Raw genomic sequence first — 20,808 nt, forward strand, 5'->3', positions numbered from 1 at the left:
GGTTCTGCAAGCAGGTCGTGCCTCTTCTTGAACATCTCTAATAACAACTCCTCTTCTTCTTCTGCAGATGTTTGGCTGTGGCTCTGTGGCTCAGGTGGTCCTTAGTAAAGGCTCTCATGGTCAGTTCTTGACTGTTAATCTGGCTTTTGGTTTCGCTGTCATGCTGGGGATTCTGATTAGTGGACAAGTTTCAGGTAAGGTCGAACCCTTTTAAAATATGATAGGCAGGAATTGAGTACTTGCCATGAAATATTTCCTGTAAAACCAAATGAACTTAGCATGAATATAGAAAAAAAACCATGCTACATTTAAAATCATTAACAATAACTAGATTGTATTATTATGTCACTTTTAATTTATAGGTGGACATTTGAACCCAGCTGTGACCTTTGCCCTGTGTATCATGGCACGGGAACCATGGATCAAGTTTCCTGTATACACCTTGGCACAAACCCTAGGTGCCTTCCTTGGAGCAGGCATCGTTTATGGCTTGTATTATGGTAGGTACCTTTAGCATGTTTTTTTTTTTAACAAAATGAATGTAGTTTTGGACTGAAGCTCCATGTGGGACTGTTTCTCTGAATTTAATCATCATTGATCCTCAGAAGGTATCTTCATATATAATAGGGACAGTGACAGTTCAAGGATTCAATATTTTTTTGTGTTATGATGCATATCAAAGTAGAGTAGGATGGTGTTCATTGTAGATCTAAACTAATTATGGGTGCACAGCTGTAATTATTATTATTATTATTATTATTATTCAGGATTTATATTGTGCCAACAGTTTGCTCAGCGCTTTACAATCTAAAGGGAGAGAATACAGTTCCAATACAATAAAATACAAGAGGTTTAAGAGGGCCCTGCTCATGAGAGCTTACAATCTAATAAGAGTAGGACAGTATTAGCTCCAGAGTACCAACATCAGGGCCTCTGGGTGTAGTTTCAACTACTGTCAGATGGTGATGTTGGTTGAAGATAACAGGAGCCATAATTCTTACCGTTCTACATTTGCTAGAATAGGATATTGATGGTTCTGGTTTCTGGTCTCAATGATGAAGCCAAGGATGGGATGGTAATGGTTTTAGATCAGAGGATCCTTGGGTCACAATGCTTTTAGAACCAGTGCTGGTTCATCCAGATTATATAAGCCATGGTGTTCATGGCGTAAGTACAGCTAAAGCAGGGCTAAAATGGATCTAAAGCATTTGTCTCCAAACTGCAGCCCACGGGTCAGATGTGGTCCTTTGCTTGCCTTTATCCGGCTCTTAGGGCACTATTCCTCTCACTGATACAAGGTACTATACCTCCCACTGACACCAATAATTGGTCACTATTCCTTCCACTAACACCTTAGATGGAGCACTATTCATCCCACTGACACCATAGTTGGGCACTATTTTGTCCACTGACACCAGTGATAGGGATTATTATTCTTCCCACCAATACCAATGATGAGGCACCACTTCTCCCACAAATACTAATGATGAGGCACTACTGCTCCCAGTAATACCAATGATAGGGCACTATTCCTCCCAATTATACCAACGATGGAGTACTATCCCCCCCCCACTAATACCAACGATGGGGTACTATCCACCCCCCCCCCACTAATACCGACTATGGGGCACTATTACTCCAACTGAAATGAACAATGGAGAATCCTGGTCTAAAGAATAGAAAAATGACATAAATCCATGCTATAGCTGCTCATAGATTAGTCAGTGGACATTTGAGATCTTAGGACGATTGTAGCTCTAGAATGTAGAAGGAACAGTTATCACAGAGTCTTTCATATATAGTCATATAGTTCTGGTCATAGATGGCAAAAAACAAATCTACATAATTTAGCTTCTGAAAAAAAGAGGGTCATTCTGGATCTATAGCGTAGGAGTAATGGTTTCCATTTAGTCTGTGACAGTGTAGACCACTACCAGTTCAAATTCGTAGAAGCAATGATTTCCATGATGGAAAACCAAGACAGTCCTTATCCTACAGTATAACTTGTTTTTAAAAAGGAGCTATGCCCATGAAAATATAAATCCTCTAGTTAAAGACAGTACTGATACTCAAGATAGATAAATGATGGCTTTTTAGACAAAATACATCAGAGGAATGGATCCAATCTCAAAAAATGATGATTTGCTATGGTACAGCAAACTTCAAAAATGTTAATTATGCCTTGAAAAATTAAGCTTTTTTTTTTTTTTTTTTAACTTAAGTTTTTTTTATTGAAGTTTCCCAAATTTTACAAACTTTTACATATACAGTAAGTGCTTCATAAAGCGCTGGTGATACAATATACAATATGGCAATCAAGAAAGCGTTGGTGAATAAAAGAAAGCGTTGGTGAATATCATTTTATCTTTTATCTTCAAATCCTCCTGAAGTATAAAAAGTGTACTACTTGTGTCAGGGCCTGGATCTGAAGCTGCAGCCTCTGCTGCGTCTGGTTGTATCTGTTCTTGCTGAGCCACCTGAGATGTTGGACAGCTCTCCTTGGACAATCTTGCCTTGTACAAGAAGGCAAGGTACAACCTTGAACTCTTTGCTCCTCCCATTAACTTCCTATTTAAGCCATGCCTTTGCACTTCCCGTTTGCCAGATTATTGTACTCTCTCTAGCCAATATCTCACTCTCGTTGCCCCTGCTGCTGTCCTTATCTTTGCTACTAATCGTTACTGAGCTTTTGCTTATTCTTTGCTATGCTTCTGCTTGATCCCAACCTGCAACCACTTGTTACCAAACTTTTGGCTTGTTTACTGACTACACTTCTGCTTGATCCCTACCTGCTATATCTATATTGGACCCTGACTTGCTCACTTCATGGTGAGGTGATCCTGAGGACCTGGACCTGGTACTAACAGGCAGCAAAACCCATCTCCAACATCAAGAGCACTGGGGAACACCAGTTAGTGCTTAGACCCTTGGATGAGCCTGCAACGTATGCCATGGTGATCTGGTTGTGTACTTATTCAGCTGGTCAGAGGGAGCCTCTATACTGCTATAGCTACTGGTCCTGTTCTTTAGCCTCATGGCTGTATATCTGCAGGAGAGATCATCTAAGGCAATGGTCAGTGGTCATTGGACCTCAGGGATCACTAAACTCACAATTTTGAATCCCACAGTCCATGTGCTCGAGCTCTGTGACTCCTTCAACAGTCTGTGATCAGCACTGGCTTTGGAATTGCCCTCCTTCACCTCCCACTTTCTCCACTATTCCCAGCGCCTCCCTCTGAGTTCACAGGAGCCGGAACTACAGAGGAGGCATAGGGTATCAATGCACGCTGACAGTATTGACTGTCAGCACGCATTGAGAACTTTACTAGAAACAACATTGGGTGGTATACACCTGCCACAATATTGATTTGGAGCAGAACCCATGGGGACAACCAAAATTTTCCTGTGGACCATCAGTGGTCCACAGACCACTGGTTGGTGACCATTGATCCAAGGTACTGCTGCTTCTGAGTGCTAGTCTGATCAAAATTGAAAGGGGATTGATATTGCCATTACAGTGTTGCCTGCTTTTCTCCTTGCTGGAGAGGAAGCCACACCTGGAATCTGCAGTGCAAGGATCTCACTGCTTCTGCTTCATCCATTCATCCATCCATCGCTTCCCCTGTTGCCTCTTGATATTTACCCTGGCAGTCATGGGGGGGGGGGGGGCAGCTATAAAATGAGGAAGCAAAGCTTTGTGCCTCTACCAACATGTCCACCTCCACACAGAGACATAAAGCGGAACATGGCACAGTATGTCAGTAATGGGGACAACATTGGCAGCGGTTAAACCACTTGCAGCACTGGTGAAGAGCCCTTCAATGGCTTTTTGAGCACAGGTTCCTCAGTTCAAGCCCACTGTAAGATTGCTTATAGCTACTTTGCATTTCTTCAATATGAGTACCAACCACACCTCCGATTGGGTATTATAACATTTATTGACCCATAAATGTTACAAAGTTGAAGTGACAAATTATGTTCTAAACTTGCTACGTGTCTATCTCAGCTGGCTTTGTAACATTTTATAGGGATTTATAGCTAGATGGATAACTTCCTCCAACCCTAGAATACTTCCTTTTATATTTTTACAATAACTTTTCTGAATGTGTAATATGTCAGGAGGGGCGTTTTTTATGAGCAATTTTCCCATCATGAAAATCCAGGAAGACGACTTTACAGACTCCCCACAATTAGATAAGTGTAGAAGACTAATAAGAAGCTTACTGAAATTTAAACGTGTAATTTAGGTTGTCAAGTAGACAGGATTCCACCCAAAAGGTGGGTATCGCTGAATGAAATATTAGATGGAACATAACAGGAAGGTATGACAATAACTTTCTGATGGCATTTCGAAGCATTTTGTTTTTTTGTCACGGGTCCCAATTGGATATAAACCCTGTAAAACAGGTTACACCAAAACTTCCAACAAATAGACTCACTTCAGTCCTTTCATTGCTTGGAAGTCAACCAAGATATTTAATGGACATAAAGTACAAACAGCAGAAGAACAATATAAAAGATCGTATCATTGTTTCATAGTTATGTCCTATAAATCTGTGTTAACTCCACACTGTCCGGAAGACAAAAAAATGTTACCATCCATAACTCCTTCTATTATCTCATACTACAGTACCATTATTTAGGTCAACCCCCTGAAAAATCCCAGATTAGCCTTTAATTGCGGTTGTCTATATTTTTTTTAATTGGCTTGGCGCCCTTTATATTCCCACAATGCATTTAGCAAATAGGTTTGAGCACCTTTAGGAATTTTGAGTGTGTTCACAATGTGTGTGTGTTGTTTGTGTGTTGCTTGTAGGATCTCTTAGGACTTTTTGAAAATGATAAAATGACTGACAGAGTCGCTTTATGCCCAAATATACAGTATTGAATGAATCTACATTATGCGAGTCACTGTGATTGGTGAGTGTGTGGCCACATTGGCTAACAGTGGCAGGGGCTTAAAAGGATGTGGTTTTATTGAACATTAGCCTATCCTTCTCTGAATTAGGAGTGTATATCGCAGAGAGTGCAGGGTTCAGGAGTGCATGGCACAGACTGCAGGAATCAGAAGTACTTAACATATAGAATGCAGGGGCCAGGAGTGCATAACACACAGAGTGCAGGGATCAGGAGTGCGTAACGCACAGAGTGCAGGTGTCAGGAGTGCATAACGCACAGAGTGCAGGGGTCAGGAGTGCATAACGCAGAGAGTGCAGGTGTCAGGAGTGCATAACGCACAGAGTGCAGGGGTCGGGAGTTGCGTAACGCACAGAGTGCAAGGGGCAGGAGTTGCGTAACGCACAGAGTGTAGGGGTCAGGAGTGTGTAACGCACAGAGTGCAGGGGTCAGGAGTGCGTAACACACAGAGTGCAGGGGTCAGGAGTAAGTAATGCACATTGTGCAGGGGTCAGGACTGTGCTATGCACAGATTGCAAGGGCAGAAGTAAGTAATGCACTAGTGTGCAGGGGTCAGGACTGCATAACGCACATAGTGCGTTCCCCACAGTTACAACCTTTTGTACCACCTGCCCCACCCTATTAGATTGTAAGCTTTTCTGAGCAGGGCCCTCTTAATCCTCTTGTATTTTATTGTATTATAACTGTATTGTCTCCCTTTTATATTGTAAAGCGATGTGTAAACTGTTGGCGCTATATAAATCCTGTATAGTAATAATAATAGTGCAGAGGTCAGGGGTAAGAAATGCAGAGAGTGCAGGGGTCAGAATTGCATAACACACATAGTGCAGAGGTCAAGACTATGTAATGCACAAAGTGCAGGGGCAGGCATAAGTAACATACAGTGTGCTGGGGTCAGGACTTCATAACGCACATAGTGCAGTGGTCAGGCGTGAGTAATGTACAGGGCGCAGGGGTCAGGACTATTTAAAGCACATGGTACAAGGGTCAGGAGTAAGTAAAGCACAGTGTGCAGGGGTCAGGACTGTGTGATCCACAGATTGCGAGGTCAAGAGTAAGTAATGCAGAGTGTACAAGGGTCAGGAGTGTATAACACACATAGTGCAGAGGTCAGGGGTAAGTAATGCAGAGAGTGCAGGGGTCGGGACTGCATAACGCACATAGTGAAGCGGTCAGGAGTAAATAATGCAGAGAGTGCAGGGGTCAGGACTGTATAACGCACATAGTGAAGCGGTCAGGAGTAGGTTTTGTACAGAGTGCAGGGTCAAGACTATGTAATGCACAGAATGCAGGGTTTAGACATAAGTAACGTACAATGTGCTGGGGTTAGGAGTGCAAAGCGCACATGGTGCAGAGGTCAAAAGTAAGTAATGTACAGGGTGCAGGGGTCAGGTCTATTTAAAGCACAGAGTGCAGGGGTCAGCAATAAGTAACGTAGAGTGTGCAAGGGTAAGGAGTAACACACAGTTATATGAGGCCAGGAGTAAGTAATGCAGGAGTCAGGACTGCATAATGCACATAGTGTACTGTAGAGGTTAGGAGGTAAGTAATGCACAGGATGCAGAGTTCAGGACTAAGTAATGCACAGATTATGAGGTCAGGAGTAAGTAATGCAGAGAGTGCAGGAGTCAGGACTGCATAATGCACATAGTGTACTGTAGAGGTTAGGAGAAAGTAATGCACAGGGTGCAGGGGTCAGGAGTAAGTAATGTACTGAGGCCTGGAGTGCATAATGGAGTGCATAACCCCATAGTGCAGAGGTGAGGAGTAAGTAATGCACAGAGTGCAGGAGTCAGGAGTAACTATCGTAGAGTGTGCAAGGGTCTGGAGTAAGGGTCTAGACTGGACCCCATAGAGCGAAGGTCAGGAGTAGGAAATGTACAGTGTGCAGGGGTTAGGAGTAACACACAGTTATGCCCTAAAAAATGTCATCAAAGTTTTGAGAGTGCATCTCCTATATCTTTATGCTGCAAGGAGCACCTAATGAGGTCCTTGGTTTTATTATTCTCTCAAATTTGTACTTAAAAATTACACCTAATATCTGGTTCTGCGGGCAGCAATGATAAAATGTTTGTGGAGTTGTGGAGTCCTGAATAGGTCTCTTCCATATCTAAATCCGATACCTGATAGCAGGTACCCTGGGGCACAGTGCCACAGGGGCAGATCCAGAGTCTAGTCTCGGGAGGGGCACTGCCAGAAAATATATTTTTTTGGGGTACATCTATCAGGGAAATGGCTGGTGTTGGCGCTTCAATTATCACGGCACCATGGTTGTTATGGTGTCAGGATGATTGAAGAGCATTATTACTATTATTACATTGTTATAAAAAATTAAATAGTTTAACTCACCATAATGCAGAATCAGTGGGAGCACCGGGTGTGTCACTTGCCACGTCACCTATCACCAGATGCAGATTGTCACTTGCCACGTCACCTGCCACATGTTGCGGATTGTCACTTGCCACGTCGCTTGTCACCAGATGCAGATTGTCACTTGCCACGTCGCCTGCCACATGTTGCGGATTGTCACTTGCCAGGTCGCCTGTCACCAGATGAAGATTGTCACTTGCCACGTCGCCTGCCACATGTTGCGGATTGTCACTTGCCAGGTCGCCTGTCACCAGATGAGGATTGTCACTTGCCACCTGCTAAGGTGGTCTCTTGTGTCCCAGAGACAGGCAGCAGAGAGATGATGTGATCTCTCTGCTGCTGCAGCTGCCTGCATGGTGAGGGGGGAACTGCAGGGATGCAGGGCGGGCGCCGGGCGGTGAGAGATGATGTCATCTCTCTGCTCCCCCGCCCGCCGGCTCCCTGATTGGCCAGCAGCCCGCTCACACATCGAGCGGCGCCGGCACATCTCACCACCTGAGCCGCCGAGCCAGCCCGCTGTCTCTCTCCTGCGGAGCCACCCGGCGGCTCTTTCACTTACAGAGCCGCTCGCCGGCTCTGTCACCTACGGATCCGCCCGGCGGCTCTCTCACCTATGGAGCCGCCCGGTGGCTCTCTCACCTATGGAGCCACCCGGCGGCTCTTTCACTTACGGAGCCGCTCGCCGAATCTGTCACCTACGGAGCCGCTCGGCGGCTCTCTCGCTGGCTCTCTGACTCTGACTCACCCGCATTTCTTGGAGGGGGCAATTGCCCCGTTGCCCCCCCCCCGGATCCGCCCCTGCAGTGCCATGACCTGAGCCCGCAACCCACAAAAGTAGAACCAACCACCTAAACACAAAGCCATGATCTGTCACTACCAGGAGGTCATGGAGTTTTCTGCTGGAAATTAGACTGCCCAACTAGTGCACAACTGGACGACCATGTTTGTGTTGCAATTTCTAATGAATAATACTTTATCCTGGTCAGGGAAAAAAAAAAGACTCCCATCATGCATAATGCACAGTTTAGAATTTTGTGTTTGTCAGGAACAGGAAATTCACACTTCAGTAACAAACGTCTTTACTAAAGAGATCAGCGCTGATCCCACACAGGAAACTAAAAGGGAAGAAATTTGTCTGTTTAGATTTTCAGTTAAAGAGAACAAACTGCCAGCTTTTATACTGTGGTAAGACTTAAAGAGACATTTTACCGTAAAATATTTTATTCAAATACAGAATTGGAATATCAATTTATACAACATTATAACCAATATTAGGACCTGTTGGGTCCAATCTATGCTCTGAGGTTCAACAAACTCTGCAGGAACTTTTGGAATCTGACACTTCCAGGTATGTTGGATGCCTACACACCCCCACCCCACCTCACTGGGGTGCCCCCTTACCTCCACATAAACAGAGTCACTTCAGAGCTGTAGGGACACATGAGTGATTTACTGGCTGGAAAAGGAGGTGGGGAGCCTTAGCAAGTAGCAGGGAAATGTAGGCATCTGACATACCCAGAAGTGTTGGATGCTAAGAATTTTATTGTCACCCCTAGCACTGCAACAAAGCAAGATTGGATGCAAGGATTGGAGGGCTAATAGTATTATAAATGTATATTACATTTTTTATGTATTGACAGTGTTTATTTTTTTATTGGTTGGGACGGGCCTTTGCGGACAAAATTTTAAAGCCTGGCATTCTGATCCTGGTCTACCTACGTACCAGGGTAACCCTGTGAAGAAAAAAGAAAGGTCTGCTTATTACATACTGGCCCATTCAACCCTCGTCTAAATGATACCTGGAAAATGTAACAGGACCAGGAGTTTTGTCCATTTTCCTTCCAGCTTGGGCAATCCACGAGGCACTTGTGGAACATTGGCATGAGGGCTCACCAAGGTACTCACAATCACTAGGCAGAAACCAATATACCTCTCCTCTCTGAGTCACCATGTAGACAACCCAACTTGGGCTTGACCATAATCCAAGACCTGCCCAGCCCGCATATTCTAGTCTGAGCACAAGCCCAGGAGTAGTTCCCCATATGGCAGAATTATTATTATTATTATTCACGGTTTATATAGCACCTACAGTTTACACAGTGCTTTACAATGTGGAGAGGGGACAGCACACTTACAGTAGGGACAGGAGGGCCCTGCTCATAGAGCTTACATTCTAAAGGGAGGGGGTGGTGGTACAAAAGTTAATAGATGCGGGGAATGATTTGTTGGGGTTGTTAGGTGGGTGTGGGATAGGCTTCCCTGAATAAATGAGTTTTCAGGGATCTCCTAAAGGTGGACAGGTTAGGGGCTGATCAGATATACAGGGGCAGGGAATTCCAGAGGATGGGAGAGGCTCTGGAGAAGTCCTGAAGACTGAAGAATAAATGGTATCCACACCAAGCTTGCTTTAGAACAGTGCAAAAACTTTACTGTACACGCATAAGACAGTGAAAGAGACCAGAGACTGCTGTGCCAATAGTCATCCCAGCTTTCCTCTATATGAGTCTTACCTCCCAGTCAGGAGTCATCCTAGTGCTCCCCCAGCAGGTTAAGTGCATACTGGGGTGCCCTGTCCCTACATGATGTCATCTGAAGGGTCCCAAAGCAAAAAAAAAAAAAAAAACCAATGTTAACAAAAAGGGGTTGCTTCTTCATGTAAGAAGCAGCCTCCTACCTTTATATATCTACCCCAGACTAAGAGACACCCAAGGGTATGACTCTTGGCCTAAAAGACCAACCTTAGTCCCAGCTAAACTGTGCCGGAGAGTCCTCTTAAAGATTTGGGATACTTAGATTTCTGAGGATCTCACTAGAAGGATTGTGACATCAATATTGCCTGCAGGTAGAAGCCAGGTGTTAGGTACATATATTTTATCATTTTTACCTGGAGGTGTTTTTATACAACAGGCATAATGCAGTGTTTTGACAAGGGGAGGTGGGTAAGTCAGTATGTGATAAGCAGACCTTGCATTTTAGTGCAAGGTTCACACTAACTTTATAAATCAGTGCTTGAAGTCAACATCAGATTGACAGTTTTATCAGGAATTAAGTAACCATCTTCTTTCTGATTCGATTTCAGATGCCATCTGGTTTTTCGCCAATGACCAACTCTACGTAATGGGACCTAACGGCACTGCTGGAATTTTCGCCACCTTCCCAACAGAGCATCTGACCCTCATGAATGGTTTCTTTGACCAGGTGAGGGAATCTGCACTTCTGTCATAAAACCTTGGAACTCTTGGGGCATTGCTGGCTGTTTATATAGCACCTACACACTGCTATATCCAAATCTACACAGCTGCAGGAATGCTTTATTGACCATTAGTAAGAAGCAGCAGAGTTTTAGGTGAGGGCAGCGGTCCAAGGCAGAGGGCCTATGGGGGTCTCTGCCCTGTTAAAGATATAATCCAGTTGTTATTGAAAAAAAAGGGTATTTTGCTAAAATTGATATTTATATTAAATATCTGTTCTGAGAGAAATATGGTGGCACATATTACTGGATCTTCTGAAAATGCTATATCCTGACTGCCATGCCATTTCAGTGCCTTTAATACAGTGAGACTCACTGACCCAGAACAAGCATGCAGTGAACGCGTTTTGACTTAAAGGATAAGTTCTCCTTTGTTCACTTTTTTTTTTCTGAATTTCAGCTCTCCTATGTACCAATATAGCATTAAAGTGGTTGTATAGTCTTTTTTTTAACTTTTACCTGCAGGTAAACCTATAATAAGGCTTACCTGTAGGTAAAAAAAAATCTCCTTAACCTGTACGGTTTAGGAGATATTCCCCTTGCTATGAGCCGCTGACTGCAGCAGCGCATGCACACAGGGGATTCTCGGCTGAAGGCCCGGCAACTGCCGGACCTTGCCGGGTAAGAAATCTCCCGCGTGCATACCCGGAAGACACGCCGAGGCAACATGACAGCTCCCTCGGCGTGGACCAGGTAAGATACGGACGCCTCGTTCTAAGGTAAGTATTTCATAATGAGCTAGTATGCGGTGCATACTAGCTCATTATGCCTTTTGCTTTACAGGGGTAAAAAAAAAAAAAAAAAATTCTGCGGGTATACAACCGCTTTAATGTACTTTTTTTTGCAAAAATATCAAAGCTTTCCATGAAATCTACAGACACTTACTTGTCCTTGTCCTCATCCATGTTTCCTAACGTATCTATTACTTCTGCCTTACTTCCTGGTCAGACCATAGGTCATGACACAGGAAGGAGTGGACCAGCTGACCTCGTTAGCACACACCCTGCATCATCAACCCTCCTACCTACCCACCCATTCCCAGCTGCACCTTTTGTAAATGAAATGCAATCAATCAGTGATCACCCTTCTCACTAAATACACAATATACAACCAGATTGCATCATGTATACAAGTACATAGGAGGGAGTGGACAAGCCACTATCACAACTCACATTCCCACATGCAATTTTTTTTAGCGAGGTGGGGAGGCGTTTTGGAGCATTTTCACTCATCACACATAAGGCAGCCCAACCACCTGAATGGGCTGTCCTGCACACAGCAATTAAAGAAGCTTCAGAACTTTTTTTTTAAAGCAGAGCTTGAAACGTACTTTACTGTGATTTTTGGCGCAGCCCATTTCTGAAATGCAAGGAAACGCACAGATGTGAATGGAGCTTAATTTTTCTTGTGTTAACGCAGCAATTTCACTTTTAGGCCCCATTCACATCTAGCATAGTGGGAGCGTGCGTTTTGTGGCTCGTTTTTCATTTGACAAGCATAGGGCAGCCTGTTGATTTCAATTGGCTACACTACATGGGGCTTATGGGACATTTTGGCGTTTTGTGGGTTGCATGTTTTTTACTGTGCGTTTTGCAGCATTTGCCATCCCTTTTTTCACATGGCAAAATGTGTGTTTGCTTCTGTATTGGGTGTGCCATTAACAATTAATGGCACTGAAAGCGCCACTAGTAATTTTAGGTGTACACTATACAATCTGATTGTATATTGTGTATTTAGTGAGAAGGGTGATAACTGATTGATTGAATTTCATTTACAAAATGTGCAGCTGGGAATGGGTATGTAGGTAGAAGGGTGGATGATGCAGGGCGTGTGCTAATGAGGTCAGCTGGTCAACTCCTTCCTGTGTCATGACCTAAAGCGTGACCAGGAAGTAAGGCAGAAGCAATGGATACGTTTGGAAACATGGACGAGGAGAGGTGAAGTAAGTGACTGTAGATTTAATGGAAAGCGTTGATATTTTTGCAAAAAAAGTACATTAATGCTATATTGGTACATAGGGGAGCTGGAATTTGATGAACAAAGCTGAACTTAGCCTTTAAATTGACTTTATGAACTGCATGCTTGTTTAAGCTCAAACAGTACCGGGGCCAAAGATAGCCATGCATATAGAAATTTCAGGGGGAAGCCAGCAGGGGCAGCCTTCTTTTTTTTGGTCCAGATTTGCTATGAATCTTCTTGCTTGCAACCTTGGCAAACTTATGCAATTTATAAATTGGATTTCCCTAAATCTTTATCCCCCTGCTCCTGTAACTGGCTCTTTACTTCCCCAAGAAGTCTGCATAAAAATTGAGGTCACATTTAAGGTAATCCCAGCAAAGTGCTTCGTTAAGACTTTTATTTCCTGGTTAGGTACTCCAAAAAGACACCAGATCATTAAAGGAATAATGAGAAGTTGCAATGCGTCCTATTACGACACTGGGAATGATTATGTGATTATAGCTGGCAGACCCTCCCATGTAGCACTCACTTTCAGCCAACTTTGCACAGTGGCTTGGCTGAGTATCTAATGAACAGAAGCAGGTCAGCACATGTTAAAAAATTTTACTTACATTTTTTTTTGTGTTTATAAATGACCTGGAGGGGATTTTGGTCATTAAAACTGGACTTTTGTTTTTAAAAGTAATGATTTGTTAAAATATTCTCATAGGGATAAAATAACACACAAGAAGCAGCACAATTGGCTGTAGCATAGCTAAAGGGGGGTGCTGTAAACATCTTGGGGGGGGGGTTACTACTTTAAGATGTATTCAGGAGCTCCTAAGGAAATATGCAATGTGCATAATGATGTGATATAATTAGTTTACTAGGAATTTTAACCTAGTTCTTTCATTCTAAATGCAAAGTCTTCTTGGCTGACAGGATTTTCCATTAACCGGTGTGAGGTGTCTCTTTATAGCTGTCTTCAGTAAGCTGCTGTCATCCTTTACTATGTTATCTGAATGGCCTTCATTGACCTTGATGCATGTCTCTGCTACTTAATATCCACCCTCACATGTCTTGAATAGCTGGCCTTGAAGCCAGACCAGATGCTCCTCTTCCTTTTCCCCCTTCAATACGTTCTTTGTTCATGAGAACCAAGTTCCAATAAATTCTCCAGTCCCTAGTAAAACCAATAGTGCTGTTGTGGTGACAGCATGCTGAACTCTATCAATGTCATGAGTAACTCATAAGACTCAAGAGGTCACAACTTTTCAAGGAGAAGACCACTTGGCGATCATTAAGATCAGCCTTTTTCAATCAGGGTTCCAGGAGCACTAGGGTTTCTCCAGGGCTAAGGGATCATTGAGTTATGAGCAATTTCTGATTCTCAGAGAGTAACCACTGACCAACAATTCCCTTTAAAAATGGGGGTAAACACCACTTTGAACTTGTACCTACAGATAAGCCCATAATAAGGCTTACCTGTAGGTACAGTGAATATCTCCTAAACTTGCACTGTTTAGGAGATATTCACAAAGCATGCAGCCGGTGACGTGACCGGACCATGCCCTCTGAAGGGATGGCATACCGTGCTGGATCTTCAGAGCGTACATGCGCAGTAGTGACATCCCCGCGGCCCCGGCCATTCATATAGCCGGAGCTCGCAAAACCGGAAGGAAGACTGTGTGATCCATAACAGCGCTGCACGGGAGAGGGATCCGCTTTACAGGTAAGTCTGTCATAATATGCTAGTATGTGGTGCATGCTAGTGCATCATTATTTAACCCTAGAGGGGGGCCCACTTTATTTTTGATGTAGTTGCGGTTTACTACCACTTTAAGGTGTCTGTGATGCCGCGTACACACGACCAGACTTTACGGCATACTTGGTTCGGCGGAGTCCGTCGGACAATTTGATTGTGTGTGGGCTCCAGCGGACTTTTTTTCCCCAAAAGTTTGACGGACCTAGAAATGGAACATGTTTCAAATCTTTTCGACGGACTCGAGTCCGGTCGAAAAGTCCGCTCGTCTGTATGCTAGTCCGACGGACAAAAACTATCAGCTGTTGGCTACTGGCTATGAACTTCCTTGTTTTAGTCCGGTCGTACGTCATCACGTACGAATACGTCGGATTTTGGTTGATCGTGTGTAGGCAAGTCCGTTCCTTCGTAAAGTCCGTCGTAAAGTCCGTCGAAAAGTCCGCAGGACAAAGTCTGCCGTAAAGTCCGCTCGTGTGTACGCGGCATAAGGAAAGCATTCTTCCCATTGACATAGGACCATCAATGTGAAGAGCATTCTTCCCACTGACCATTAGTGTAATGGTGGCCTTTGCCTACTGACCAACAGTGGGGAGGACCCTATTCCCACATACCACCAGTGAAAAGGAACCTTTCACTGACCACCAATGTAAAGGGCGTGTTCACTGAGCACCAGAATAGGGGGAAGCACTGGGCTTCAATTTAAACTAATATTTTTCCATCGGCCACCAATGTTGGGAACACTACAGTTTTCACTGTCTGTGTTTCTATTATTATTATTCATTTAATTTCAGTATAATTATTGAAAATAAATTCATCATATAGAGCAGCTCTGAATGTAAAATACGCTATCTCAACTTACTGTTCCCACTAATGTACCATGAACTGTATACATAGTAATTATTAGCAGGGGTTCCCCGAAACCTGAAAACTATTTCAAAGGTGCCTTCATGTAAAATTGGTTGAGAAAGGCTGGCATCTGTTGAGAGATGTTAGGTTCATCATGTTGAACTTTTCATTTCAGTTCTAACCTTTGTTTACAATGACCACTGGAAATGATCTCTTTTTTTTTTAATTTTATTTTTCAGTTCATTGGTACAGCTGCTTTGGTGGTCTGTGTCTTGGCCATCGTTGACCCTTACAATAACCCCATCCCCCGTGGTTTGGAGGCCTTCACTGTTGGCTTTGTTGTCCTCGTCATTGGATTGTCCATGGGCTTCAACTCTGGATACGCTGTCAACCCTGCCAGGGACTTCGGACCGCGTCTGTTTACATCTATAGCTGGATGGGGTTCAGAAGTCTTCTGGTGAGTCTACGGTACTTTCTGTACTAAGAAGCCCTTACTGTGCTATGGCATAAAATGTATCTTGTGTTAACATAGTGTAATGGCTGAGAAAAATGTGGCTTTTGCCAGTACATATATAAACAATAACTATAGCAAAGTCCAACTAAAATTTACCATCACATGAGTTTATGAGTATGTTAAAAGACATGAGGCATAAAATATTAGGATAACAAACTTCTTTATCTGCTTTAATTTTCCTGTTGTTATGGTTGAAATCTGAATATTATCTGGCTGTTTAAGCAGACCTTGCACGTCAACGTGAGATATACTAAACGTATTCTCTACGTAGCTCACTCAGTGTTATCAAGTAACTAAAATATGTAAAAAAATGACTTCTGTTACTCAATGCTGTCGACTGAGTTCAGCATTCGGAGAATGCAGAATTGGAAAGATGGCCTAGAGCAGGACAGGAAAAAAGGTCCATCGCAGATGATTGTTTTGCTTTGAGTCCCATGAGGTTCCCATGAGGTTGTAGAAGATAGCAGAGGCATAAAACCATAAAAGCAACTCTTTCAATGGAATTTAATAATAGAAACTACACAGAGAAAGCAAGGCAATTGTGGAGGCAGGAGCAAACAACTCTGATACATTAAATTTAAAAAAAATATAGTATCGTATGTAAAGCCCCAAACTTTTTTTGGTTGTTTTAGAGAGAACATGGAGGGATTAAGTCCCTATCAGATTCTTTTTTGCTGTCTTTGTTATTTTAGGAAGATTTCCCTTTACTTTCTGTCCTGAAGATGCAACAGGAAATGAGAGGAAATCCCCCAAAGTGAATAGAATTTTCATCTTAGAGAGATGTCATAGAATATATGACCGCATTGGAGGATCTCCCTTACCTCTTGCTTTGATGACAACTCAAATTGTTTGGATATCTTGCCAGTTTTCTTTCTGTGGCAATGGTCTTGTCACAAATAGAGGGGTGAACCTCGCAAGTGGTGACACAGACAGATTAAAAAATTTGACAAAGGGTCCAACCCCCGACCGCCTGCTCACAGTACATTTACTGCAAGCGGACACACAGCCAGGCACCGCGACATACTCAGTGAACTTCCTGGTTGAAAGGCATGCATGCACGTGTCCCCTGGTGACCACTGTGTTGGACACTGAATTAATTGGTGCAGCACTAACTCAATCAAACTAAATCTCTTCTGTAATGCTTAATTTAGATTTAGTGTGATTGAGTTAGCGCTGCACCTAATAATTTAGTGATTTTATTACACGTTTTAAAAGGGAGTGTGTTAGGTGTAGGCAGCTTTTATAAGTAATTAAACACATAGCAGCTCGCAAGAGTGCAATACAATACACTGTGTTGGACACAGCACGACTTTGTCAGCAGGTTTCAGCCAAAGATTTTGACTCTATACCTGCTGATTGGCTGTGACAATTACAAACACACAGAACTTTGTACACAGACAGCGATCTGGCTGTTCCTTCTCCCTGAAAAACTGGGAGAAAAAACAGCCAGATCTGTGCGTAAAAGCAGCGCACATTACACACATTACAGTATAGTATTATCACTGATTTACTGTGTTGTCACCAGCGATATCAGTTTCAGTTAGTCAGTTGGTGTCCCTCCCAGCCAGTGTCAGTTAGCGCCAGATTGCCCACCACATTATCACAGTCACACTATAAGTCGCTGATCACCGCCATTTCTAGTATAGCCTCTATAGCTGCTTAAATTCCACTATATATACCATAGTTTGTAGATGCTATAATTTTCACAAAAAGCAAATGTAGTAAAATACATTTTGGCTTAAATTTATAAAGAAATTTGATTTTATTGGAGATGTTTTATAACAGAAAAGAAAAAAAAAAAGTGGACCCCCACATTTTTTCGTTTACATAATATAAAATAAAAAAACCCAGTGGTGATCAAATACCACCAAAAGAAAGCTCTATCATATAAATTTCTTTTAGGTACAGTGTTGCATGACCGTCAGAGTAGCGCAGTGCCGAAATAACAAAAAATGCCCTGGTCATGAAGGGGGTAAAACCTTTCCGGAGATCAAGGGGTTAATCACTCCCACCCTTTGCAGCTATAACAGCTCCAATTCTTCTATGAAGCCTGTCCACAAGGTTTAGGAGTGTGTCTATGGGAATGTTTGACCATTCTTCCAGAAGTGCATTTGTGAGGTCAGGTACTGATGTGGACGAGAAGGCCTGGCTCGCAGCCTCCGCTCTAATTCATCCCAAAGGTGTTCTATCGAGTTGAGGTCAAATTCCTCCACCCCAAACTCGCTCATCCATGCCTTTATGGACCTTGCTTTGTGCACTGGTCCAAATCTTTTGATGGAGGGGGGATTATGGTGTGGGGTTGTTATACAGGAGCTGGGCTTCGCCCCTTAGTTCCAGTGGAGGGAATTCTTAAGGCGTCAGCGTACCAAGACATTTTGGAAAATTTCATGCTTCCAACTTTGTGGTAGCAGTTTGGGAATGGCCCCTTCCTGTTCCAACATGACTGTGCACCAGTGCACAAAGCAAGGTCCATAAAGCACAGAGTCCTGACCTCAACCGATAGAACACCTTTGGGATGATTTAGAGTCAGGCCTTCTCTTTAAACATCAGTGCCTAATATCACAAATGCACTTCTGGAAGAATGGTCAAACATTCCCATAGACAAACTCCTAAACCTTGTGGACACCCTTCCCAGAAGAGTTGAAGCTGTTATAGCTACAAAGGGTGGGCCAACTCAATATTGAACCCTACGAACTAAGACTGGGATGCCATTAAAATTCATGTGCGTGTAAAGGCAGGTGTCCCAATACTTTTAGTAATATAGTGTATATCTGAACTGTGATTAATACCTTGGTGACCTTTTTTCTACAATCCATGTGGCTTTTTTGGAATTGCAGTCACTAAATTCTTGACTGGTAAAAAAATGGACACATAAGTATTTCAACTGTTTGCCTGGAGTTCATGTGGTCAGAATACAAGGTCTACACATTAAGTCCCTGTTGCTTCTTGTCATGTTTTGTCACATTTCCTCCAAAGATCTTTTTTTTTAAACTTATCTCTATTTCCAGGGCCGGCGATCAGTGGTGGTGGGTCCCCATCGTGTCACCTTTACTGGGAGCTTTCGCCGGAGTCTTGGTCTATCAGCTGATGATTGGCTGTCACATCCAACCCCCACCCGAGTCCTCCGAACAAGAAAACGTCAAGTTGGCCAATGTTAAACACAAAGAGAGAATCTAAATAACCGCAGCCAGCATGGGACTAAAAATATTCACTTGGGCTGCAACTGACCAAGAACAAGACGGAGGATGATCCCCACATGTTTTAGACCTTAAAAATGTGTTGTCTAATCGTAGTTGCTTGTTGGATGTGTAGAATTGTCCCCCCTTTCCTCAATGTAAATAGCAGACCAGTCAACCTTGGTATTAATCCATATTTCCAATTCCAGCTCAGTTTTCCCTTTTTTTTTTAATCTGTTCCATTTTTTAAAAAAAAATCCAGTTCAGGTATTAGGGTTTAGGAAGAGTAATCGTTATTACATAAGTCAGTATTGTCCTTGGCTTTTTACAATCTTTTTTGACTTTTCAAAGGTCTGTGAAAATATTACTAGAGGTCTAAGTTGGGTTGTCTATGTACATATATATAATGCAGCAGTAAAGCTTCAAGTCTGTGTATTCATTGCGTCAGGATCTTTAAACTATACTAATTAAAGAGGACTATTGCATAAAAATGCAAGGTCCACTTGTGTTGCGTCCCTCCACCTCCAAAAATACAATACTCAGTAAAAGTAGTAAAGCAGTAAAATAAAATAAAAAACTAGAAGAAAAATGCTTACCTTATAAACTGATTTTCAGTGCGCTGTCCTAGGTGTGGGTGACGTCATGGGGCCTTCTTGCAGGAGCCTGGGATTGCTGAGGAGCCCACATCCCAGGGGAGTGCATTCTTGCATGATATGAGGTCCTTAGCTTTCCAAGAATCCCACAAGAAGGCCCAGTAATGTCTACCTTGCAAAGGTGAGTGCACGAAAAGTCAGGCTGTAAGGGAAGAATATTTTACATGGTTCTCTTCCAGTCTTTTGTGCTTTATTGCTTTCACTGAGAATTTTAAATTCAGGTGTGGGGGGGCTGCAACATAAGCAGGTAATGCATTTTAATGCAAAGTCCGCTTTAGGCGGGACTGTCCACAAAAAAAGAAATCTTCCCAGCCATGTTATCTTTATTATACAAAATTTACATGGTGCCAACAGTTTGCTTTAAAAAAATAAAGGAAGACAGTAGGAGAACCCTGCTCACGAGAGCTTACAATCTACAAGAGAATGGCAAGTGAAACAAAAGGTAATAACTGTATGGGGATGAGTTGTTCGAGAATTAAAATTCCAGTTGTCAGTAGAGGTGAGATAGGCTTCCCTGAAGAGATGAGTTTTCAGAGATCGTCTAAAGGTGGGCAAAGTAGGTGATAGCGGACAGGCTGAGGTAGGGAGTTCCAGAGGAGGGTCTTTAGAAATCCTGGATGCAAGCAGGAGAAGAGGAGATGTGGGAGTTAGAGAGAAGAAGGTCTTGGGATGAGTGCAGAGGAAGGTTTGGTTGATATTTTGAGATTGGGTTGGTGATGTAGCTGGGGCCGAGTTGTGAATGGCCTTATATATTGTTGTTTAGAATTTTAAACATTTGGGTGATTGGAAGCCAGTGGAGAGATTGGTGGAGAGGGGCAGCAGACATTGAGTAGTTGGTAAAGTGGATGAATCTGGCAGCGGAGGTAGACCAATGAGCAGGGAGTTGCAATAGTTGCGATGAGAGACAAGTGAGACAAGTGAGACAAGTGAAAGACATCACATAGAATAGTCAACGAAGACCTCGAAAAATTTTACCCATGAATCCGACAATTTATCCCTTACAGTGGTAAGACACATGGCCATTACCAAGGTAATGGTCTTGTGGTCTCTACAGGTCATAGTCCGGCTGCTGTTTGACTGACTCCCATGTTTTTGGCATCTCTCAAAGGTGATTATTTTGTATCTCTTTTTTTGTTTATAAAGCCTTGGGAGAATGATGTAGTGGTGAAGAGGATTTCACGTGGATGGTAAAGGTCCTCTACAATGGATATGGACTGAAATATTACTGGCAGACACCAACCACTTCAAGGGGATTTTCATTTCTTACAATTATTTCACACCTCTTAAAAATTGCTAGAAAAAAATATTTGGATGAATTATCCTAACACTATTCCCGGGGGGGTTGGGTGGGAGGTTATATGGGGGATTCTTTTTCTATATGG

General features: G+C 43.0%; 1 protein-coding gene and 1 long non-coding RNA gene across 2 annotated transcripts in view; one reads left to right on the forward strand and one right to left on the reverse strand.

Annotated features, from left to right (window-relative positions):
* Positions 1-20,345, forward strand: part of AQP3 (aquaporin 3 (Gill blood group)) — a 63,702-nt gene extending 43,357 nt beyond the window's left edge. Inside the window, exons 2-6 of the mRNA XM_073618450.1 lie at positions 68-194; positions 363-500; positions 10,367-10,485; positions 15,323-15,540; positions 18,606-20,345. Coding sequence (XP_073474551.1) covers positions 68-194; positions 363-500; positions 10,367-10,485; positions 15,323-15,540; positions 18,606-18,774 — 771 coding nt within the window. The 3' untranslated portion in view covers positions 18,775-20,345. The remainder of the gene's footprint in view (positions 1-67; positions 195-362; positions 501-10,366; positions 10,486-15,322; positions 15,541-18,605) is intronic.
* Positions 15,179-20,808, reverse strand: part of LOC141131338 (uncharacterized) — a 58,784-nt gene continuing 53,154 nt past the window's right edge. Inside the window, exon 3 of the long non-coding RNA XR_012242754.1 lies at positions 15,179-15,582. This is a non-coding gene — a long non-coding RNA (uncharacterized lncRNA). The remainder of the gene's footprint in view (positions 15,583-20,808) is intronic.

The sequence above is a fragment of the Aquarana catesbeiana genome, linkage group LG01 (genome assembly GCF_042186555.1).
Source record: "Aquarana catesbeiana isolate 2022-GZ linkage group LG01, ASM4218655v1, whole genome shotgun sequence".
NCBI classification, from domain to species: domain Eukaryota; kingdom Metazoa; phylum Chordata; class Amphibia; order Anura; family Ranidae; genus Aquarana; species Aquarana catesbeiana.